The sequence below is a fragment of the Mytilus trossulus genome, chromosome 9 (assembly GCF_036588685.1).
Source record: "Mytilus trossulus isolate FHL-02 chromosome 9, PNRI_Mtr1.1.1.hap1, whole genome shotgun sequence".
Lineage (NCBI taxonomy): Eukaryota > Metazoa > Mollusca > Bivalvia > Mytilida > Mytilidae > Mytilus > Mytilus trossulus.
Window position 1 is genome coordinate 30,747,906 of NC_086381.1, and position 19,529 is coordinate 30,767,434.

At 31.9% G+C, this 19,529-nt stretch overlaps 1 protein-coding gene across 3 annotated transcripts in view; it reads right to left on the reverse strand.

Annotated features, from left to right (window-relative positions):
- The window catches only part of LOC134685543 (ETS-related transcription factor Elf-3-like), a 58,190-nt gene that overhangs the window by 6,165 nt on the left and 32,496 nt on the right, over positions 1-19,529 (reverse strand). For 2 of the 3 annotated variants that reach the window (XM_063545320.1, XM_063545319.1), the window contains exons 2-3: positions 2,962-3,041; positions 2,146-2,671 (exon numbers count right to left, since the gene is read on the reverse strand). In XM_063545320.1, coding sequence (XP_063401390.1) covers positions 2,146-2,671; positions 2,962-3,041 — 606 coding nt within the window. Of the gene's footprint in view, positions 1-2,145; positions 2,672-2,872; positions 3,042-19,529 lie in introns of those variants that run through there. The other variant, XM_063545321.1, reaches the window with a different exon arrangement.

Sequence of the window (19,529 nt, forward strand, 5' to 3'; positions counted from 1 at the left end):
ACAACTCGTTTGTTTATATTCCTATACTTTCAGTGCAAAAACGTAAATGGCAACAGGAAATCAAATCACTTCCGGATTATCAATCATTGCAACACTACCAGAGTAAAGAAAACCGTGTTGCTTCTTTAAGGAATTTACTCTAGATATGAACATTCAGAAATAAATGTTAAGGAAGTCTTATATAAATAGAGATAATTATACGAGGAAATATATAAATGGGTCATACAAACTTCACTAAACCATCTAAGATAAATTTTGTCTGAATACTCCAGCCTTTGTAAATTTGAAATAAAAAGGGTTTAAAGACATTATTAATACTGAAATATCCATAAAACTATTGATGGAATGTGATAATTTATCTGAATTATTATGGAAATTTTCAAGTACTACTAAACTGTGTCTATTAAGGTTTTGTGTCTTTTCTTTCACAATGACTTTTATCTTTGGACTGAATGACACATGAGCCAAAACACTTTCCATAGTATTATAACTACATGGACATTTTCAGTCTTTGCCATTTTTTAGTATTTCATTTTGTGCAATTATTTGAATAAATTATTTTAAGGTCTTAAATATATCTCTGTTTCAATCCTAGTTTTTAAACTCTTTTCTAAATACCCTATTTTTAAATGTCTCCTAGACATTTATAATGATAACTCTATAAACCTACTGATACATTGCAAATAATAATCACCGTTAGAGATATATATTAAGCATTGTTTTCAGGGTGATAAGCGACTCAAAAAGTAGTAACAGACAAGATGACGAGAAATATTTGATAAATATTCTCATTGTATCATCGAAATTGGGATTAAATACCAAAATCAGTTGTCAAGTTGGGGTATTACATATCGGTTCATCATGTCTACAACTTAAGCTTCATTTAACCGACTTAGAAAAGCGTGTCAACACTTGCTTTGGATGAACAACGATTTGTTCTTGGTAGCAAATGTTGCCAGGTGTTGACATAAAGATTAAGGTTAAAAAATAATTTATATACCTGAAATAATATATTTGATAATATTTGATCTTCCACTACATTAAATATCTAACTTAAATATCAGTTAACCTAATAGACATTTAATGCAAAATTACAGGTTACATTCAGTTTATGTATCAGTATCATTACTTATGGGTTTTATACAAGGTACGCTGATCTAGTTATAGAGTTACGTTACATAATCCAATATAACGCGTAATCTCGTTGGTGTAACGCTATTTAGAAATTATTAAATAGAGCAAACATCTGCTTCAAAGTTGAATACAGTCCCTTTGCATATTACGCGATTATTTATTTATAGAGTTGGAAAACCATTTGTGTGACGTCACTGCCTAATTTGCATGCACGATCTGTATAAGTATCATTGTTCGAACATCTTTATCATCCATTGACAACGAAACAGCAGCGATGATAAGAATGTCCAATAATCCCTGTATCACACAAATATGGAATGGCAAGTTTTTTTTAATTTACTAAGACATGTAGTAATTAGGGTCTATATTTCTGAATTGGTCTTAACATTTAAGGGATGCAGATAAATGGGCCAAAAAATCACGAAAAAAAATAATTGAGTGCTAAAATATAGAATAATCATGGGTGAAGAAATGAAGAACAAAAAGGCCCGAATGATCATTAAAAATGGAGACTGACCAATCCATACCCGCGTTTAATAATGTTGTTTTTGGTCCAATAGTAGCTATCATGTTAACGCCATCCTGACACCCTTAGACTATTCAAGTAAAATGATAATCACAATAACACTAACGTCCAAAAAGACTTCAACCATAGATCCAAAGTCTTAAAAAATCAAATTTCATTTTGCTCTAAAAGGTTTCTTCTTCCTCTTACAGTGCTTACTTATGTTTCTTAATAGTTGGTTATAAGTTACTTCTGATTATAGAAAGGGTTTACATAAATGCATAAAACCATCGGTCCTTCTATCATTTCTGTACCGTTACTACGCAAAATATTAAAATGTTGTGTGTTCAAAGGGTATATAACATCCATAGCTTTAGGTGTTACGTTTGATGTACAAAATATGTATATGTATGGTGGTACAATTTATAATTAAGTAGACAAAATGCATGCAAACATCGAACAAGCATTTTATAAGCTAAACATCAAAAATAGCAAAATCTGCTTACCAGGTGGAGAAACATTGTATATTCTGTTTGTATTGGTGCATGTCCTTTCGGTATTGCTGCACAATTGTTGTTCTGGATTGTTACATATTCTATCATTAGTGCTGCACAATCTTTCCACATTATTGCACACACGATCTGAACTATTGCACAATAAGTCACTGTTGTTGCACATTGTGTTAGTAGTGTTGCATACATTGAATGATTTCATTGAATGTTGATTAAGGTCCGATTCGTTTGTACAGCAGTTGTTATACTGAATATCTCCGATTGTCTCAAGTTGATTTTCCTCGCTGGACATACTGCAGGTTCTACTCATTGAACCTTTGTTTGTGTTTGCACAATAATTTGTATCTTGATAGTATCCGAGATCAGATGGCAATTGTCGCTTTTCTGCGCGTGCAGCGTCTGTATAAGAATCACATAAAATATCTGCAAATTCAAAATTCATTCTCTCGTGTGTAGGAAATTCGCTAAAGTAAGGTGGATGTTGCGATAAGTGTTCAATGTCGTCAAGCATGCTGCAAAACTGTAAAATAAAACAACAAAGTTGAAGCATACATGTCATTAAAGCAAAACATTATGCAAAAGAAGCAATTAAATACGCTAAGTAAAGTTGCATTGTAAAAAGTTTTCAAAACAATAAAAAGCAAGAAATAAATTAAGCATACAAGTCCAATGCAATAAACTTGCACGAATGCATGATGCTTATGAAGCTACAACACGATACCTTTTCGCACTCACTGTTTCTTTGAATGAACATCATGCTGCTTTGAGAGATACATTATATTGAGCTGGTTCCATGCATAAGGTACTTACTTGTCCACCGGTACCGGCCGTTGGCATGTTTTGGTTATATTTCTCCACGTGATTCGTCCTTTGATATGTTGGCGGTTTTCCTATAAAATGAAAAAAATATACTTTAAGTTTATGGCACGTGCATGTGTTTTGTTTCAATCCAATAAAACGCACTTATATGTATATCAGAATTTTCATTGGCTGATAATGACCTGACGTATCGGAAGGCTTTAATTCATTGACTTGTATAAATATGTGAAGCGGAGCGTATTAGTTGAAGTGTTAACCAATTAGATACGGCAGAGTAAATTATGAATAGGTAAATCTATATATAGTCATCATATGTTGTACTAGCTGTCAAATTAAGATGTCTTTTTTTGTTTTCTTTACACATTTACACATCATAAGTAACGTTTGACAGTATATATTAACTATAAATTACTAGGACTACACGCTATCTTTTAATAGTACGAACAATTCCATTGGCTGTACAAGGTCCAATACTTTCTCTCGGAGACTTACTAGATATATTAAATCGTGCACTATCTTAACTGCATTAAATAGTATAATAGCAAGTGTGAAAATAATTGTGTAGTACATCTCTGGTTTTACATGCACAACCGACTTAAAGTAGTTAATAATCAATGGTGTTAGTGGGAAATTGTTTTGATCTTTTTGCATACGATTACCTTCTTAATCACGAAACCTCTGTCACTGCGTATATTGATATTTGAATTTATGACCTTAACAATTGATGCTATCTCAGTTAATAACTCCTACTACATTAAATAGATTAAAGCATTTAACTTTTTAACTCATTCAATAATAATGCAATATTGGACAATAAATAAGGAATATAAAATGTGATCCATAAAAATAAGCAGTAAACATTCCATAGGATTAATTTTATAAATAACTATAGTTCTTAAGCCAGATCAATGTATGTATATATATATATAAATGTATGAGTGCACATGAACATATATTGTACTACAATGTACTAGTATCTTTTTAGTCAGTATTTGAAGGATGAAATGGTATTTTATTATTACAGTAACCGTTATCAGTGGCGGACCAAAAAGGGGGGGGCGTAGAGGGCGTCAACATTTGATCGCTAAAATGATATCGTGTTTTTCAAGATTTTAATGCACTTTTAATATAATCGTTCCTAAAAAGCTATATATTTATATATTCAATTATCGGAAATTACGCTACCCCCCCCCCCCCCTTTTCCGCTTTCATATATCCTGTTTCCGCCACCATTTATATTTTCAAGCGTTCCTGAAAAAGGTTATTCCAGAAACAGTTAATTGTAATCAAACGTTTTCTGATATAAAGTGTTTTCTAAAGTGTAAGTTCTAAGAAAGAGGGTTTTTTACTTTATTAATCATATTTCAAGATATCAACTCTCGTAAATTGCAGCATTAATCAATAAGTTTAAATAGTCCAATATAAACTACTATAGTGACAATGTTTACATTTTAAGTATAGTTTGTTTACTGGTTGATATAAGAAATATATGGAGATGTGGCTTGGCAACAAATGTGACAATAATCCATGACGTTTGCGCTTGAAAATCTATTTGGTTTTTGGCAAGTACGCTACCTACAGACCTCTTGAGATTGGATATGGTACTGGTATATGGTGTATGTAACAAATGTGACTATAATCCATGACGTTTGCGCTTGAACATTTATTTGGTTTTGGCGAGTACGCTTCCCACAGACCTCTGAGATGGGATATGGTACTGGTATATGGTTTACAACAATTTTGTCTAAAATTATCTGTTGAAAAATTACGAAGTTATTAAAAAAACAGTTAGGCTGGCATGGAAGAGCAGCAATTCAGAAACTGGGCAAAGCAGCAGAGAAAGCATCTTGGTTGATATGGTTAAAGAGAGATGGTAGTAGCTGGAAACCACCCACACATGCGCAATGATTGACCACCATTGCATGTGGACCCCCTACCCTGAGTGTGTACCGAGTTTGGGGTCGAAACACAGGATGACGGATGTCCTCGGCTGAGGTCATTGATGGTGTGTGTGGTATTCCACCAGTACTGTATGTAAGTTAGGATCAAGCTTCCTTAGGCAAAGATGACAGTTGGCTATTCTTTAACCTTTCTTATTATTATAGTTCTGCACGTGTTTAGGTCTTATACATCCATGACTTTCGTATTTTTGGATTTGGATTAAGAAAAAAGTTCTGGAACCCCGAAATTTAATAGGAATATTTTCATTCACGTGAGAACACGAGGACAAAGATATGAGATTATATGTTTTTACCTGCTTCTCAAAAACATAACAGCCTTTAGCAGTGTTTTACAAAACTTGTCATGTACCCTATACACTTCCTTTTATCATGCTTGAATTCTAGACGACATATAAGAGTTCATTATATATATGTTTTAAATTAAGTCAAGTCGAGTGTCGAACGAAACAAAAGGCAACTAAAAGAGCCTCTTATCGCGTCGTTAGAACCTTTGGACTTTGGACTTGTTATAAACACTCTTGACAATTTACATTGTTATATTAAGAGGCAGAGAAATGATACAAATAATATCCTAAATGAAAGAGATATATACTTCAAATTTTCTTCAGATTTATCAATTTGAATTAAGTAAATTACATCTTGTAAAATTCAATATGTTAAACACTTTTGCCTGTTATTCCACACGACAAATTGAAATAGTCATGCTTCATCAGTGTAAATAAGGACCAAAGATATTTTTTGTTAGAAGCCACACAAATTCAGAAAAGGGTGCTTATGAAAACTAGTGTAAGTAAGTTTGACTTTCTAAGCAATAATCTATATTTACAAATGTTTAATCATAAGTTTGTCATTACATTTGTTACAGGTTTTGACTACTGTACAACTTGGGTTCCCGTATTAAACGAATCAAAGGGTACAGCCGAAAAAACACAGAAAGTTGTTGGTCAAATGTCTAGTTTCACTTTTCGCTACAGGAATTTTATTTTATTTTAGATTGATACATTTTTTCAACTCTAACGTATTATTTCTTTTTATAATGCATTAGAATCGGAATAACGGTACTGTAGTTGAAGAGTTCCAAACGTCAAATTTCCAGTTGACGGTGGCAACTCATCTTTTTCAGTATTATTATTCCTTAATCATAACATTGTTTTAAACTCTTAAAATGAGCGCCTCAAACTTTTCACACTGTTCGTGTGAACAAAAATATTCATAAAGCAAATTAAGTTATATAAAAAATTATAAAGCAGGGGAAAATAATCATCCTTAGTTACTATCCGTTTACACAATGTAATCGTATAATGACAAGCAATTAACGACAATAATAATCTAGTATAGTTGTATTAACTCACTCTAACAATACTCCCACAATGTTGTTACATTTCCTGTGACCACATTAATGGTCACCTCTTGGTTTAATAACCCGTCAAAGGTAATCTAAGGTGGACTATACTTAAAGGAAATAAAATGGTCTATACAGGCCATATTGATTTTGTTTTATTACTGGTCAAGTCAGTTTCGTGGGTGGAACATGTAGATTGTCTGTGAAATTTTTAGGGGAAAATCTCCCCCGCACAGCCATACTTTAGGCATGTCTTATGTAAGCGATTAGGGCATACCAAAACCAGTGAACTGACATTTTATCAAATATTGTCCCGAACATGCATGAAATATTTTCTACTGTACGTTAACCATCCAGCAATATTTTTTTGAATTTTCCAAAGCGCTTAAAATTACATTTAATTGATGGCATTATTCATGACTGAATAGATATATCAGATGTTATATGGTTACTTCTATTGAGTCTTTGGGCTCTATCAGGTATTGTAACTATCAAGTAAAAAAAAACGCTTTTGATTTTTTTCCCTCATAAATTTCAACCCGAAATATAAAAATTTCATACTATCGCATATATATGAAGAGCTTTGAGATTGGGACACAAAAAAAATAGATTGACTTATAATAAATATTTATAATTCTGTAGTTTTTCATTATGAATTCAACAGAAAGACTCCCGATTCTAAAGCTCTTACATATACATTTTATATTTTCGGCAATGTTCATACATTGTATATGTAATTTTGATGCAAGGCCTACAGGTATTTATTTTTAACGATACGGAAATTCAATGTATAGCTACAAAGTCATTGCAGAAAAAAAATATATATGCACACTGGCAATTCACCTGCATGACTTAGTAAGAAGGGGGATGTTTTTGGAAAGTTTCTTTAAAGATCAACAGTTTTACTTGCCAACGCAATGAACATAAAATATAAACTTCACACAGTATCTCTTTTTATATTGTAGCAACGGATATATTAATTAAATCTCCCCAGACTTGCTATACAGACTGCACCAACTAATTTGTATATTTTTTTTCAAAAATTCTACGGTTGGTTATAGTTGTGACCTTTTGTACATTGTCCGTTGCTATGAAGTTATCGCAGTTATAATGTATTATAGCTAGTTTTGACTATTAAGTATTGACTGGAAAATTACTGTAGATTTATAAAACTATTTTCTTATTATTATTAATATTGTACTGAATTTTAAAAATGTGCACAAAGCAACCAAAGCAAAACATTGCGGTCGTGGAACACTAATTTAATATGTTAACAAAGAATTATGGGTGATAATTGCGGGCTGATTAACGTCTAGCGGTAGATATTTGTACGAACGGATTGAGAAGAAATTTAAAAAGCATAACCACATGCATGTAGTCATAGGTTAGGATCCTCACCAACGGTTAAAGATCTATTCGTAAAGAAAAGCCATACCATCAGATAACGACCAAACACATTTTAAGAACAATGTAATATTTAAATTATAAATATGGTTGTTATTTGTAACACGAACACCCGGAGATACAATTAAAAATGGCTAATTTGTGAATAACAATCTTATATTAGCCAAGTAAAAAACTGGTCACAAGTAAAAGCTTCAAGGCGATATTTTAACCGCAATTTTTTCCGAGCCTCACGTTTATAATTTTTCTTGGTACAAATAATTTCACTCAAGCAAGCTTTGAAAATTGAGACTCTAATGTTTACGGTACATTTAAATCATGCATGTACTATTTTCAACCTGCGTATAAGCGCTTAAAATAAAGAAATCTACACTAAAAATTATAATAAAATGACAGAAAAAATACCAATTCAACGGTCTTAAATTATTAACTTGAGAATTATCTTTTATTTTGTTTAATTAAAGGTAGTATATCAAAACATCAAAGGAAAACAATGCCGCTCGACAAGACGGCGCTACAACATCGTCAGCTGATCGGAAGATATATATAATTGATATCGTGCATGTATCCTTATATAGGTACAGAAGACAGGTTATCCATGTAAACTAGACATTGTATTGTCCTCCTTATGCAGGTGTTTTCAGAAACATGCTTCTTATAACGTCTAATCGTTTCTTTTGGAAGAAAATAACGATGATGACATCTATTCACCCAAATAAGAAATGTGAGATGCCAAAAAAAACAGCAAGGTCAGCAATATATATTGTTATTCTATTCATAGAATAGAGATTGACAGTTAAAAACAAAATCTCACGTAAAACTAACACGTGTTAATTTTTCTTGTGATTTTTTTCTTCATTTTTCTGTAGCAAATTAGCAACGGTACCTATGGCAGTGCTTAACTACCAGAGCGATGTTGGTGCAACACTTCATGGCTTATGTCTTATATGTTTCATGAACATGTGAGCATAAGTTTGCTGCAAACAAGACAACAAAGTCCGTTATTTGGGCGGGTATCTGCGTATTGTTGTCACAATCAATATTTGTGTTCTTCCTAATTCATGAAGTATCTCTGATTCGCGTATTTATTATATAAGTGTGTCACCAGTGAGGCATAACCAATTTGATCTTTCGGAGCAACTCAGTTCACTCAAGATTTAATTGAGTGGCCCTTCTACCTTCGAAGCATTTTAATGACTATTTTATCCTCTTTATGCGGATTGTGATTTTTCGCTTGCTATTTTTTATCAATTGTTCATTCATTTTTTATTAACTGAATTTTAATGTGTAATATAGTATATAAATGAGAGATTAACGAAAGATCTCCATGTATCGCTGTAAAGAAGAACGTCGTTATTTAAGTAGACTTTTATTACTTGTTATGACGCAATCTAAATAATATCATGTGGCATAACTCAAATTTCAACCTTATACGGATTACATGGTCCGTTCGATATATTTCTTACTGTGACAACAAGGTATATATAAATAAAAAACATAGTACTGTACTTTAGCAACAGATTCAATGCTCTTTATTTGATAATGTGTAGCCAATCAAACGGCGACAACTTCTAATCAAAACTTGCTGCATCGTCAATTTTCCGCTCAATTAAAACACAAACGTCACTTACAACTTATAGTTGTAACCTTGACACGTATATGTTAAAAATGTCATTGTCATTTCCTATTCAAGTCACGGATGTAAAGGAAATATTATGTTACGCAATAGTAAATATTGAACAAATTATTAGGCCACTAATAATAGAGACGGTTATGTTTATATCAACTTAAAGTGATCGCAGGAAGAGCAAATCGAATAATTTTATCATTTCAACTAGGAAATGGTTATTTAGATTTTTATACAATCGACTGGTACACTTCTAAAAAACATGTACTTCAAATTGATTTATATTGAATACGAGCCATTTAGTGCTTGAAACAATTACTACTTAAATCAAACTTAAGTTAGATGCGTTTATATGATGAGAAGATTTTTATAGGATAAATTGAATGTTGCTTGCTAACGTCAAGTGACAAATATTTCATATATAAGGTCGATAATAGTCTGAACAACACGTTATTTAACAGGCCGATCGAAAAAATAGGAAAAGTTCGTTGAATAGGGCGATGGTTAGGCCGATCATAACGACAACAAATAAAAGCTTTATAAAAACTAACAAAAACGTTGAGAATGAAACACTATATATAATCAAGTTATTTTCAAACATGCAATTATTAAAACGTATTAATCACTACTGGAAACATTTATATCTAGTTTCTCTCTATTGTGACTGTTATAAAATGAAAAGGCATAATACTATTTATTCATTTGAATTTGAGTACCCGTCAATTAAACAATAACCAAACGACATCATAAAAAAATATAATGAAATAAATCTAGAGGCTTACGTATGACATATAATACAAGTGGTAGACAAAGGTATAAACAAAAGGATAACATCTTAATCGTAGCGAGTCATTTAAAAAGATAGAACGACTAAAGGTACCAAACTCCAGAAAGGGAAACATATTTATGTATAATTAATAGGGGACAGATGTATAAACAAAAGGATAACATCTTAATCGTAGCGAGTCATTTGAAAAGAATAAACGATTAAAGGTACCAAATTCTAGAAAGGGAAACATATTTATGTATAATTAAATAAATGACGACCAATGGTGGTTTTGTCAGAATAATAACTAAGGTGTTTGTCTCGACCAATACCCTTTTACCGTTGGCGTAGTATTGACCACAAAGAGTAGAGCAAAAATATCTTCATACAGGTATATATTTGTGATACCCCAAAAGGGGATAAATCAGCATGAACAACAATGTGTATTAAAAACAAATGGCGTCATAAGTCACCGTAATGGTTGAAATCTTCATAAAACGTAACTAATATTTATATAGATGCTGCAAGAAGTCGCTGCAATAACATTAATATTGAATACTGAACAAAGTTTTGATTTTTCAGCATCTCAACGGTTTTTTCCTTATTCGACTGAAAATGTGGTTTTCAGGATAATAAATTTTGGTTTCGCTTTTGTTTTCATCATAAAAACAGTCTATGGTTCCTGATTTCCTATCATTCTATATAATAAATCAGCAACATTGTTGGTTTCAGATGATAATAGGTTTTCCGTGCGAGATAATCAAAGTTGGAGCTATTTTTGAATATTCAAGCTTTTTATGCTCAGTTTATGTTTTAAAAAAAATTAACATCAGATTCTCCTTTTTCAGTTAACCCTTTTTACGATAACAAACTGGGAAGTTCGTGAAATCAAAAAATCATTTTTGGAAAAAGATCTCCGTAAATGACAGGTGGTTGTGGGTAACTTTTCTAAGAAAAAGTCAAGAATGATCGCTGATTTTTTTTCACATAAAAAAATTAGAATCTATTCAATCAATTTGTAATAAGGGGTATATCTGTTCCGGTTAAAGCTTTTGCATCCCAGTATATTGCCTAAAGAAGCATTTAATCTGTTTTTTTTATTCATACGGATGTACAATATATACGGATGTAATATTTTATTTGGACATGATGTAAAACCTAACGCATTTTCAACAAATATTTTAAAAAATAAGTATTTTAAATGGATATAAATGTTCTTACTTATATCATTTGCACATTTTTCTTTTTACAATTATTTGCTAAGATTTTCATGGTGTTTGTGAAAGTGGCTTTATTGAGTTTATTGCAAGTTTGTTTGTCCCCGGATAAGGATTTAAGACAAGAATTGCAAGAATTCAACCGTCATAAGTCAATGTGCCTGGTCTTGTGATGCGTCATAAGTCAATGTGCCTGGTCTTGTGATGCGTCATAAGTCAATGTACCTGATCTTGTGATGAGTCATAAGTCAATGTGCCTGGTCTTGTGATGCGTCATAAGTTAATGTGCCTGGTCTTGTGATGCGTCATAAGTCAATGTGCTTGGTCTTGTGATGAGTCATAAGTCAATGTGCCTGGTCTTGTGATGCGTCATAAGTCAATGTGCCTGGTCTTGTGATGCGTCATAAGTCAACGTGTCTGGTCTTGTGATGATATTTCTGAAAAATTTACCGGCGGATCAAGATATTTTCATAAGTGGGGCACACTGACTGCATAAGAGGGGACCCACTCCGGTTATGCTTCAGTTGTTCCCTATATAATCAACCATTTTTTTCCCGAGAAAAGTGTGAACCTGGCCCCCCTCTAAATCCGCTTCTGTGAGTGTCGAAATCACTCAATAGTCTGGTGAACTCATTGGTTCACACAAGCATTTAGGAAAACGGATTACGAAATTAGTATTTGAAACAGATACTGGAAAGTGCATGTAGTCATCGATTACGTAATTTTGTTTATTATTGACTTAATGTTTATGTGACATTATATAAAAATAATTACGACATAAAATTTTCAATCTTATTACCCTTCTTTCGAGAAATACTTGATAGTTAGACAGGGCAAATTTAGACCAGTTGGCCAGTTAGACAGCAGCCGCTTTATTGGTACATATTATTAAATCCAGAATGAATGAAAGTCATTTTTAAAGTGACTTTATGGGTGGCGTTTTCTAACCTTGGAATTGGCGAGCGAAATTATATTGTAGAAAAAATATTAAAAATCCATTGTAAAAAGTAAAACATAAAAAATAGTAACCCACAAAATATAGATTGCTTAAAAAATAACAAATTTCTATTCAAGTAAAATTTTCAGTGTTTTTTTTTCTAATTTAAGGTTAATTTATTGTAAGAGGCTTGATACAATAAGTCTGGTTTTATGTTCATTAAGAATGGATTGTTTCTGTTGAAGATAGATGATGTAGGTAAAATGTATTTAGTACTTTGATTTTGTCCCACTAATTATGTAATATGACGATAGTACTTGTCTACACGAAAACGATAATGCTCTTAAAGTTTCATTTTTATCTTGAACAAATCGTAATGTTTAAATAAAAAGAAAAGTAAAAATTCAAATGAGCAATTCAACCTCAGCGGCAAATAGTAAAATGACAAAAAAAAATCTATGTTCAATATTGTTTTCAAATGTATTAAATTGACTAAGATTAGGTAAAAACAAAATATTGAAGCAATCTATCAAAGTGAATATACATAATAAACTCATCATAGATACCAGGACTAAATTTTGTATATACGCCAGACGCGCGTTTTGTCTACAAAAGACTCATCAGTGACGCTCGAATCCAAAAAAGTTAAAAAGGCCAAATAAAGTACGAAGTTAAAGAGCATTGAGGACCAAAATTCCTAAAAGTCTTGCCAAATACCGCTAAGGTTATCTATGCCTGAGTTAGAAAAGCCTTAGTATTTCAAAAATTAATATGTCGTCTTATTTAGGGAGCAGTGTTAAAGCTGAAAATGCGATATCGAAATATGTATAATAGTCATGATAGTGGAAAATCCTGCATAAGTAAAAAAAAAACTGACAATGCCTAGTCAAAAAAACAAAAAAGACTGCAGACTGAGCAACATATTAGACACCATTAAAATTAAGATATGTTTAAAGTTCCATAGCTATTCTTAGGGGTTTTATAGGTAAACATATACAATATGACAAATAAAGATTGTTTTAAAGTTGGATATTTACCTGTAAACAAACATAATTTATTTGGATATATCAAAATTTATATAAACATGATGGTGTTTAATATGAATTGTTTAATTCTTACCGTTTCCGAATCCTGACTCCAAAATATCCAAATCGGGTACGTTTAAGACGGGAAAGTCGAGCGTTTCTACGCTCATATTGATATATCTAAGAGTGATCATTTAAGGTCCGTTTTGTCTATTTTAAGCAATCAAAGTTGGAAATCTAAAAATTGAATATAACTTAATTTAAGAATTCTAGGAAGAAATGTGAGATAAAAACCAACAGGTGTACGCCATTGTATTTAATAACATTGATTGTTTGCAGAGTAAATCATGGAAACAGATCCTTCATTGTCATCTCAAGGTCAACATCGGAAACTACTGAAACTTGAAAATTTTACAGAAATGCAAATTATTTTTCATAGTTGATGTTGATTTAAATGTTTTATGATTTTTATAGACTGCCCTCAACATGGCGCACATCTTCTTTTCTAAGAAATTATTCTGATATGCATATTGGTAGTAAAGCATTCTAACACAAATAGACAAAAGTGTTATGCAAGCTTTGTGTTAGAAAGACAAATTAAAATAAGCAGGTTATTAATACAGCTGCTTAACTGCTTTTTGCGCCAATTAGGGAAGCGTTATATCCGATTCTTCATTATAAATAGACATGAAAAATACGATATAATTTTTATTCTTTGTATCATTTTTTTAAGTTTGAGAAGGCTTTGACACCATTTGTTTTCTTTATCTTTTTAGTCGAGGTGTACTTTAACTCCGTGGGTATGACATTTTAGATAAAAATGGAAGGAATAATGTTTTAACACAAAATGCAAATATGAGTCGAAAGTATTAATGTTTAAATTTTGAAATAAAAAAATATGAAGAGATGTGGTTTTCCTGTCCTCTTTCAAATTACGGTACCACCATACACGAGCAAAGGTATTTAATCTTCAAGACTCAAATTTCAGAGAGTTAAAAATCAAAATATCTAGACACGCGCCAGTCATGGTACTTCCGGCAGAAACATACATTGTAACAGTATCTTTTATATTGTCGAGCGAGTTATCTTTTATGTTAGTTCAGAGTATTTTGAACCATATCTATTCGTTCGCGTGCCTGGTGTCTATTATTTAATTGTCACTTCAGATGAAGTTACAGTAAATTTAAAATATCAAATCTGTATCGAGAATAGTAATTAATTTATAAGTGACACTCAGCGGTTTTAAGAAAATGATACAGTTATGTGTGGGGTAATATATTATTGAGCTATAACTGTGGGGTAATATATTATTGAGCTATAACTATGGGGTAATATATTATTGAGCTATAACTGTGGGGTAATATATTTTTGAGCTATAACTCCAACACAAAAAAAGGTAGTATGTCTAAAAGGAAAACTTTCTTGAACTTATTGGAAGGCAAACATTCTGAAATTTTTTTTTAATTTATTTTTTATTTTAAGTACTTTTCATTGAGTTTGAAAAAAATGTTCAGTTATATCTTACTTTTCCCAACTTTAATTAAGTGAAATATTTTAAAGAAACTATGAACAATGTGCATTAAAACAACCTTTAAAACACATTGTTCTTTTAAATGAATATTTCATGTAGTGTGGTGTTAGTCAGTTTGAACTTCAAATTTCTCTTTTGGACATGTGTATCATGAATTAAAAATAAAGTGCCCTCGTCAAGATTTTGGATATAGTATATTATGTCACAATGTAAAACCAAACTAAATTAATAGGAAAGCTAACTAGTTATAAAGAAGAAGATTTGATATGATTGCGGGTGCCAAACCCGTTTATATATCTATGTAATTAAATAATTACCTACAAATACCTGTCAACAACAGTTCAAACAAACAACACTAAAAGTATATACTTTTTTTAATGAAATGCGCATCATTATAACTTGCAATAATTTTCTTTCCATTTATACTATTTTTGCTATATTTTATTGAGGAGATTACGAGGATACAGTCTTGTTTGTATTTCTACGACTTCATGCTTTTATTGGTCCTTTGTTTCGTCAGATTTCAAAATAAACAAGTTTAAGCAGACCTTAGAGATCTCTGTTTTTTTGGGAACATAATTATTTCCAAGAATTTTTTTTTATAAAAATCTTTGTTGATACCTCTGATATGATGGCTTTGTTACTGACAAATCGGACAGATATCTGGTTTAGTTATAATTAATCATTTGCACAATTTAATCTGCAAGGTATATAAAATTGAGAATGGAAATGGGGAATGTGTCAAAGAGACAACAACCCGACCATAGGAAAACAACAGCAGAAGGTCTTGTTTTATATCATTCATATGGTACGCTTCATTGCAAGTAATGCTACATTGCCTCTAAAATCCAAAAAAGGTTTTGATTCATTACTTTTATTTGTAGCATTTTAGTGTTTTGTAAGTGGAAATCTCAGTTGCAAGTCAAAAGATTGATTATTTCTAGGAAATTAGAGTAGCGAACGAGCATTAAAAAGGTCCATATTGTGATAAACGGCTATTTTTTTTAGCATAAAATGAGTGGTAGATACGATATGGGTTAATATGTTTATCATATTGATTTGAAGCATATATTGCATCAAAATATAATTATTTTGAAACGCAATATGATAACTTCGAGTATACTTTGATATGGTCGGCTCAAGTTATATGATGTCATTGATACAGCCGGTTATGTTCTTCTTCGTAATTTCAAGACAGTAACGAGATCGTTCTTAAAAAAATCAATCCGAATACATATGTATATATATATATATATATACAACTCGTCTAAACATCAACCCAACAATGTTAGATCTGTAAATTTGCTTTCGCAAATTTTTGGTTCTTCCCTCGCCGGGATTCGAACCCATGCTACTGTGATATCGTGACACCAAATCGCCTGCACTGCAGCCGTCCCGCTAGACCACACGACCACCTGGTATATTTAAACCATATTTGGACTGATCATATCATAACACTTTTCTAAAACTTGACTTTTCCAAGTAAGCATACAGTTTTTACTAGTCTAAGATATTTCATTGACATTAATACAGGTAAAAATATACTTTGCTGATAACCAAAATATTTTATTTTGACTGTTACTGGTATATGACATAACTATTTGTTTTGAAGGTCTTATGTGCACATACAATATCAGTGGCGGATCCAGGAATTTTCATAAGTGGGGGCCCACTGACTGACCTAAGAGTGGAGAGATCCGTTTGCGCCAAAAATGCGTCCTTTTGCGCCACAACTTTTTTCTCCGATGCTACGTTTGCGCCATCTGTTTTAAAAATAATATGATATCATTTGCGCCGAAAATAAAATATACGATTGCGCCAAATTAAAGAAAAATTACTTCTATTTTCTTGTCTTTTGGCATATCCTGTATCAAATCTTCAGCAAAGCAATCACCTACTTCACCTGGGTTCAGAAAAATATGGTGTAACCACCTGCTAACATCACTGCCAATTTTTTTATACTCTTTTGCTAGTTCAAGATTTTATATTTTCCGATCCCATGCCTGGCCAAGGGGAAAACGACATGTCTTGATGATAATTCTTGGGAAAAACTCTTTAACGACAACGTGCATTCTTTCCTCAAAATCTACATGCATAGATGTAAAATTCATTTGAAGATTAAATCTTTCACAGCATTCCTTAGCAAAGAAACCATTTTCTATAACAGTCTCCTGATTTGGAAGGCAAAAGGCAACATAAAAGTGGAATATAATGTCCATTCCTGAATCAATGTATTGTATATAATTGCTGGAAATACTCCAGACAACACTTTTAAAAATGTTCCATCAGCAAAAACATATTTTATATTTGTCACTGAAAACTTTTTATAATTAGTGTTTACCAGTTTGTTAATATCCATACCTTTAGTTTAATAGTAATCCTATTATTTATTACTCATCTTTCCCCAACAACAGTAACAATTATTTAATTAATAAAGATTTATAAGACAAAAAAATGATACTTAATGTAATATATTAATCTTTAATATGAATACGAATACTTTTGTGTTCAGGTAAATTGGCGCAAATGAGTTCCGAAAAACTGGCACAATTGATACATTTGAGAGAAAAAATATTGGCGCAAATGATACCCCTGGAAAACAGTCGCAAAAGGAGTGCTGCCTTATAGGGGGCCCGCTCCAGTCACGCTTCAGTGATTCCCTATATTAGCAACCAAAATTTTTCCCAAAAAAGGGGGGAGGGGGGGCGCCCCCCCCCTAAATCCGCCTCTGTACATATACTATGTTCTACTATCCAATGTCATAAGTTTGTCATTTTACAAAATTATTTAGAATTTATCAGTATCAAATTTAGAAACCACATGTAGCTAAGTATTTTTTCCTTTTTTAGATTGCTTGCTATCTTGTGTCTTTTAGAGATGTAAATAGTTTTTAATTTTGTTAGTCGTTAGATGAAATACTATTTATAGTGACACTTTTCTAGTTAAACGTTGTTTTTGTCAAGTCAAGAGATATTGTAAAACAAAGAAACAAGAAGGGATGAAATATCTACGAAAGAGACTATAAATTATATTTTTGAAAACGGTTTCAATTTAAAGTGATGTTATCGCAATGAAATGGATCTGATATTCTATTGTTTACTAATATTGTCGGATGAAGTATTCCGAACGTATTGTTTACAAATATAGTGGATGGAGTACTCCGAACGTCAAGGCACGCGTATGGTATCAGATTATAGATTAATGGGTTTCTAACATATAGCATTACAAGCTGTGTTAAAAATTGTCGTGATCTGTAATAAAAAATTAGAAAGGGGCATGTTAAAAATACTTATATTGAGAGCGAAGTGACCTCGTACATGTCATCTACGGACAGACGCTAGGTAAATTGCGGTATAAAAGTTGCGTCGACGCCAAAAGTATTATTTCGTAAAGCAAAGAGGGTCTCCCTTAACAAATTGATTTCGTGGAAAAAGCGATTTTCTATAAAAAAAAATATTCGGTTACTAGTATTAAATTACAGTTGAAGCTTAAGATATTATGCAATGTACACCTGATTAGTGCATTGACAGTGCAAACAAGCGTTACAGATAATGTATTCAATCAAAGTGTTTATACCGGACAATGTAATGAAAATCAATTTTAAATTTGTTATGTTTCAATGTGCAGTGATCAATGATCAGGTTAATAGTGGGTTTCTTTATGTGCATGCTATTTATGTACTAGTGTATCACTTATACAGGGTGGTTTAGTAGTAGTCCTTTCAGTATAAAAATCATAAGATTAAGGGACATTCTTGAGATTATTACTTTATGGGATATATATGTTCATAGTACAAAAGCGTCACCTCAAAAAATGAAGTTGCAATTACAACAAACTAAAAGACAACATAAGAAGAAAAAAGTCGTTGAGAGTTCTAAATACGATTATAATATTAGGGTCTAAAAATACGTAAACTTTCAAATGAATTATAAAGAGTCACAGTCAACTGAAAACTTTAAAAATGAGTGATGGACACAAGCTTTGTAATCCTGAGAGTCTTTCCTCAACTTCAAATTAGCATAATATTCCATACGAATATAACATTTAAGGGAATAAAATTATAAAAAGTCTCATTATAAAGAAAAGCAAGAACAAAAGTCAGGCTTGAATGAACGGACGGTCGAGGAACCTGATTTTTTTTAAAAATTTTATCCCATTTACGATGATGAAGTTAATGGCATTGTATAGCCTTCCTTTGGGGACGTACATGTATCTTTGTTCAATGTTAAATCCCCGAGATGTGACCTGTAAATATTCATTTTCTCTCCTTTGATGTTAGGAATAGTAAGCTGATTAACATTCTTACAATTCTTACATAATCTTATTACTTTTGTATTATGGATAAAATACCACTACGCCCCCACCAAATATATTAACTTTTTTTTGTATCCCAAAAGGGTTGATTTAGGTAAAGAAATACAATTATTCCTTGAATTCTTCCGTCCGACAGTAAGAGGTCTGTTTTTAGTATCTGTTTTGCAGGATGTATAAATACGCTGCCACGTTAAGTCAGAATTAGGATTTTAAATCCGATACATAGTGCCTAGTGGTAACCCTTTTCTCTGTACATTAAAGAAACGTTGCATCATAATATAAGGGTCTATATGAAGGCTGTTGAAAAGCAAAATTTGATGTCCCTACGGATCTAAAATTCCCTCATTTTCTAAATCAACTAAAATTCCCGTTCTCTCGATCCCGGTTAGCCTACTTTGTAGCCCATACCTTTTTGATTGATTTTGAAGTGTTAAT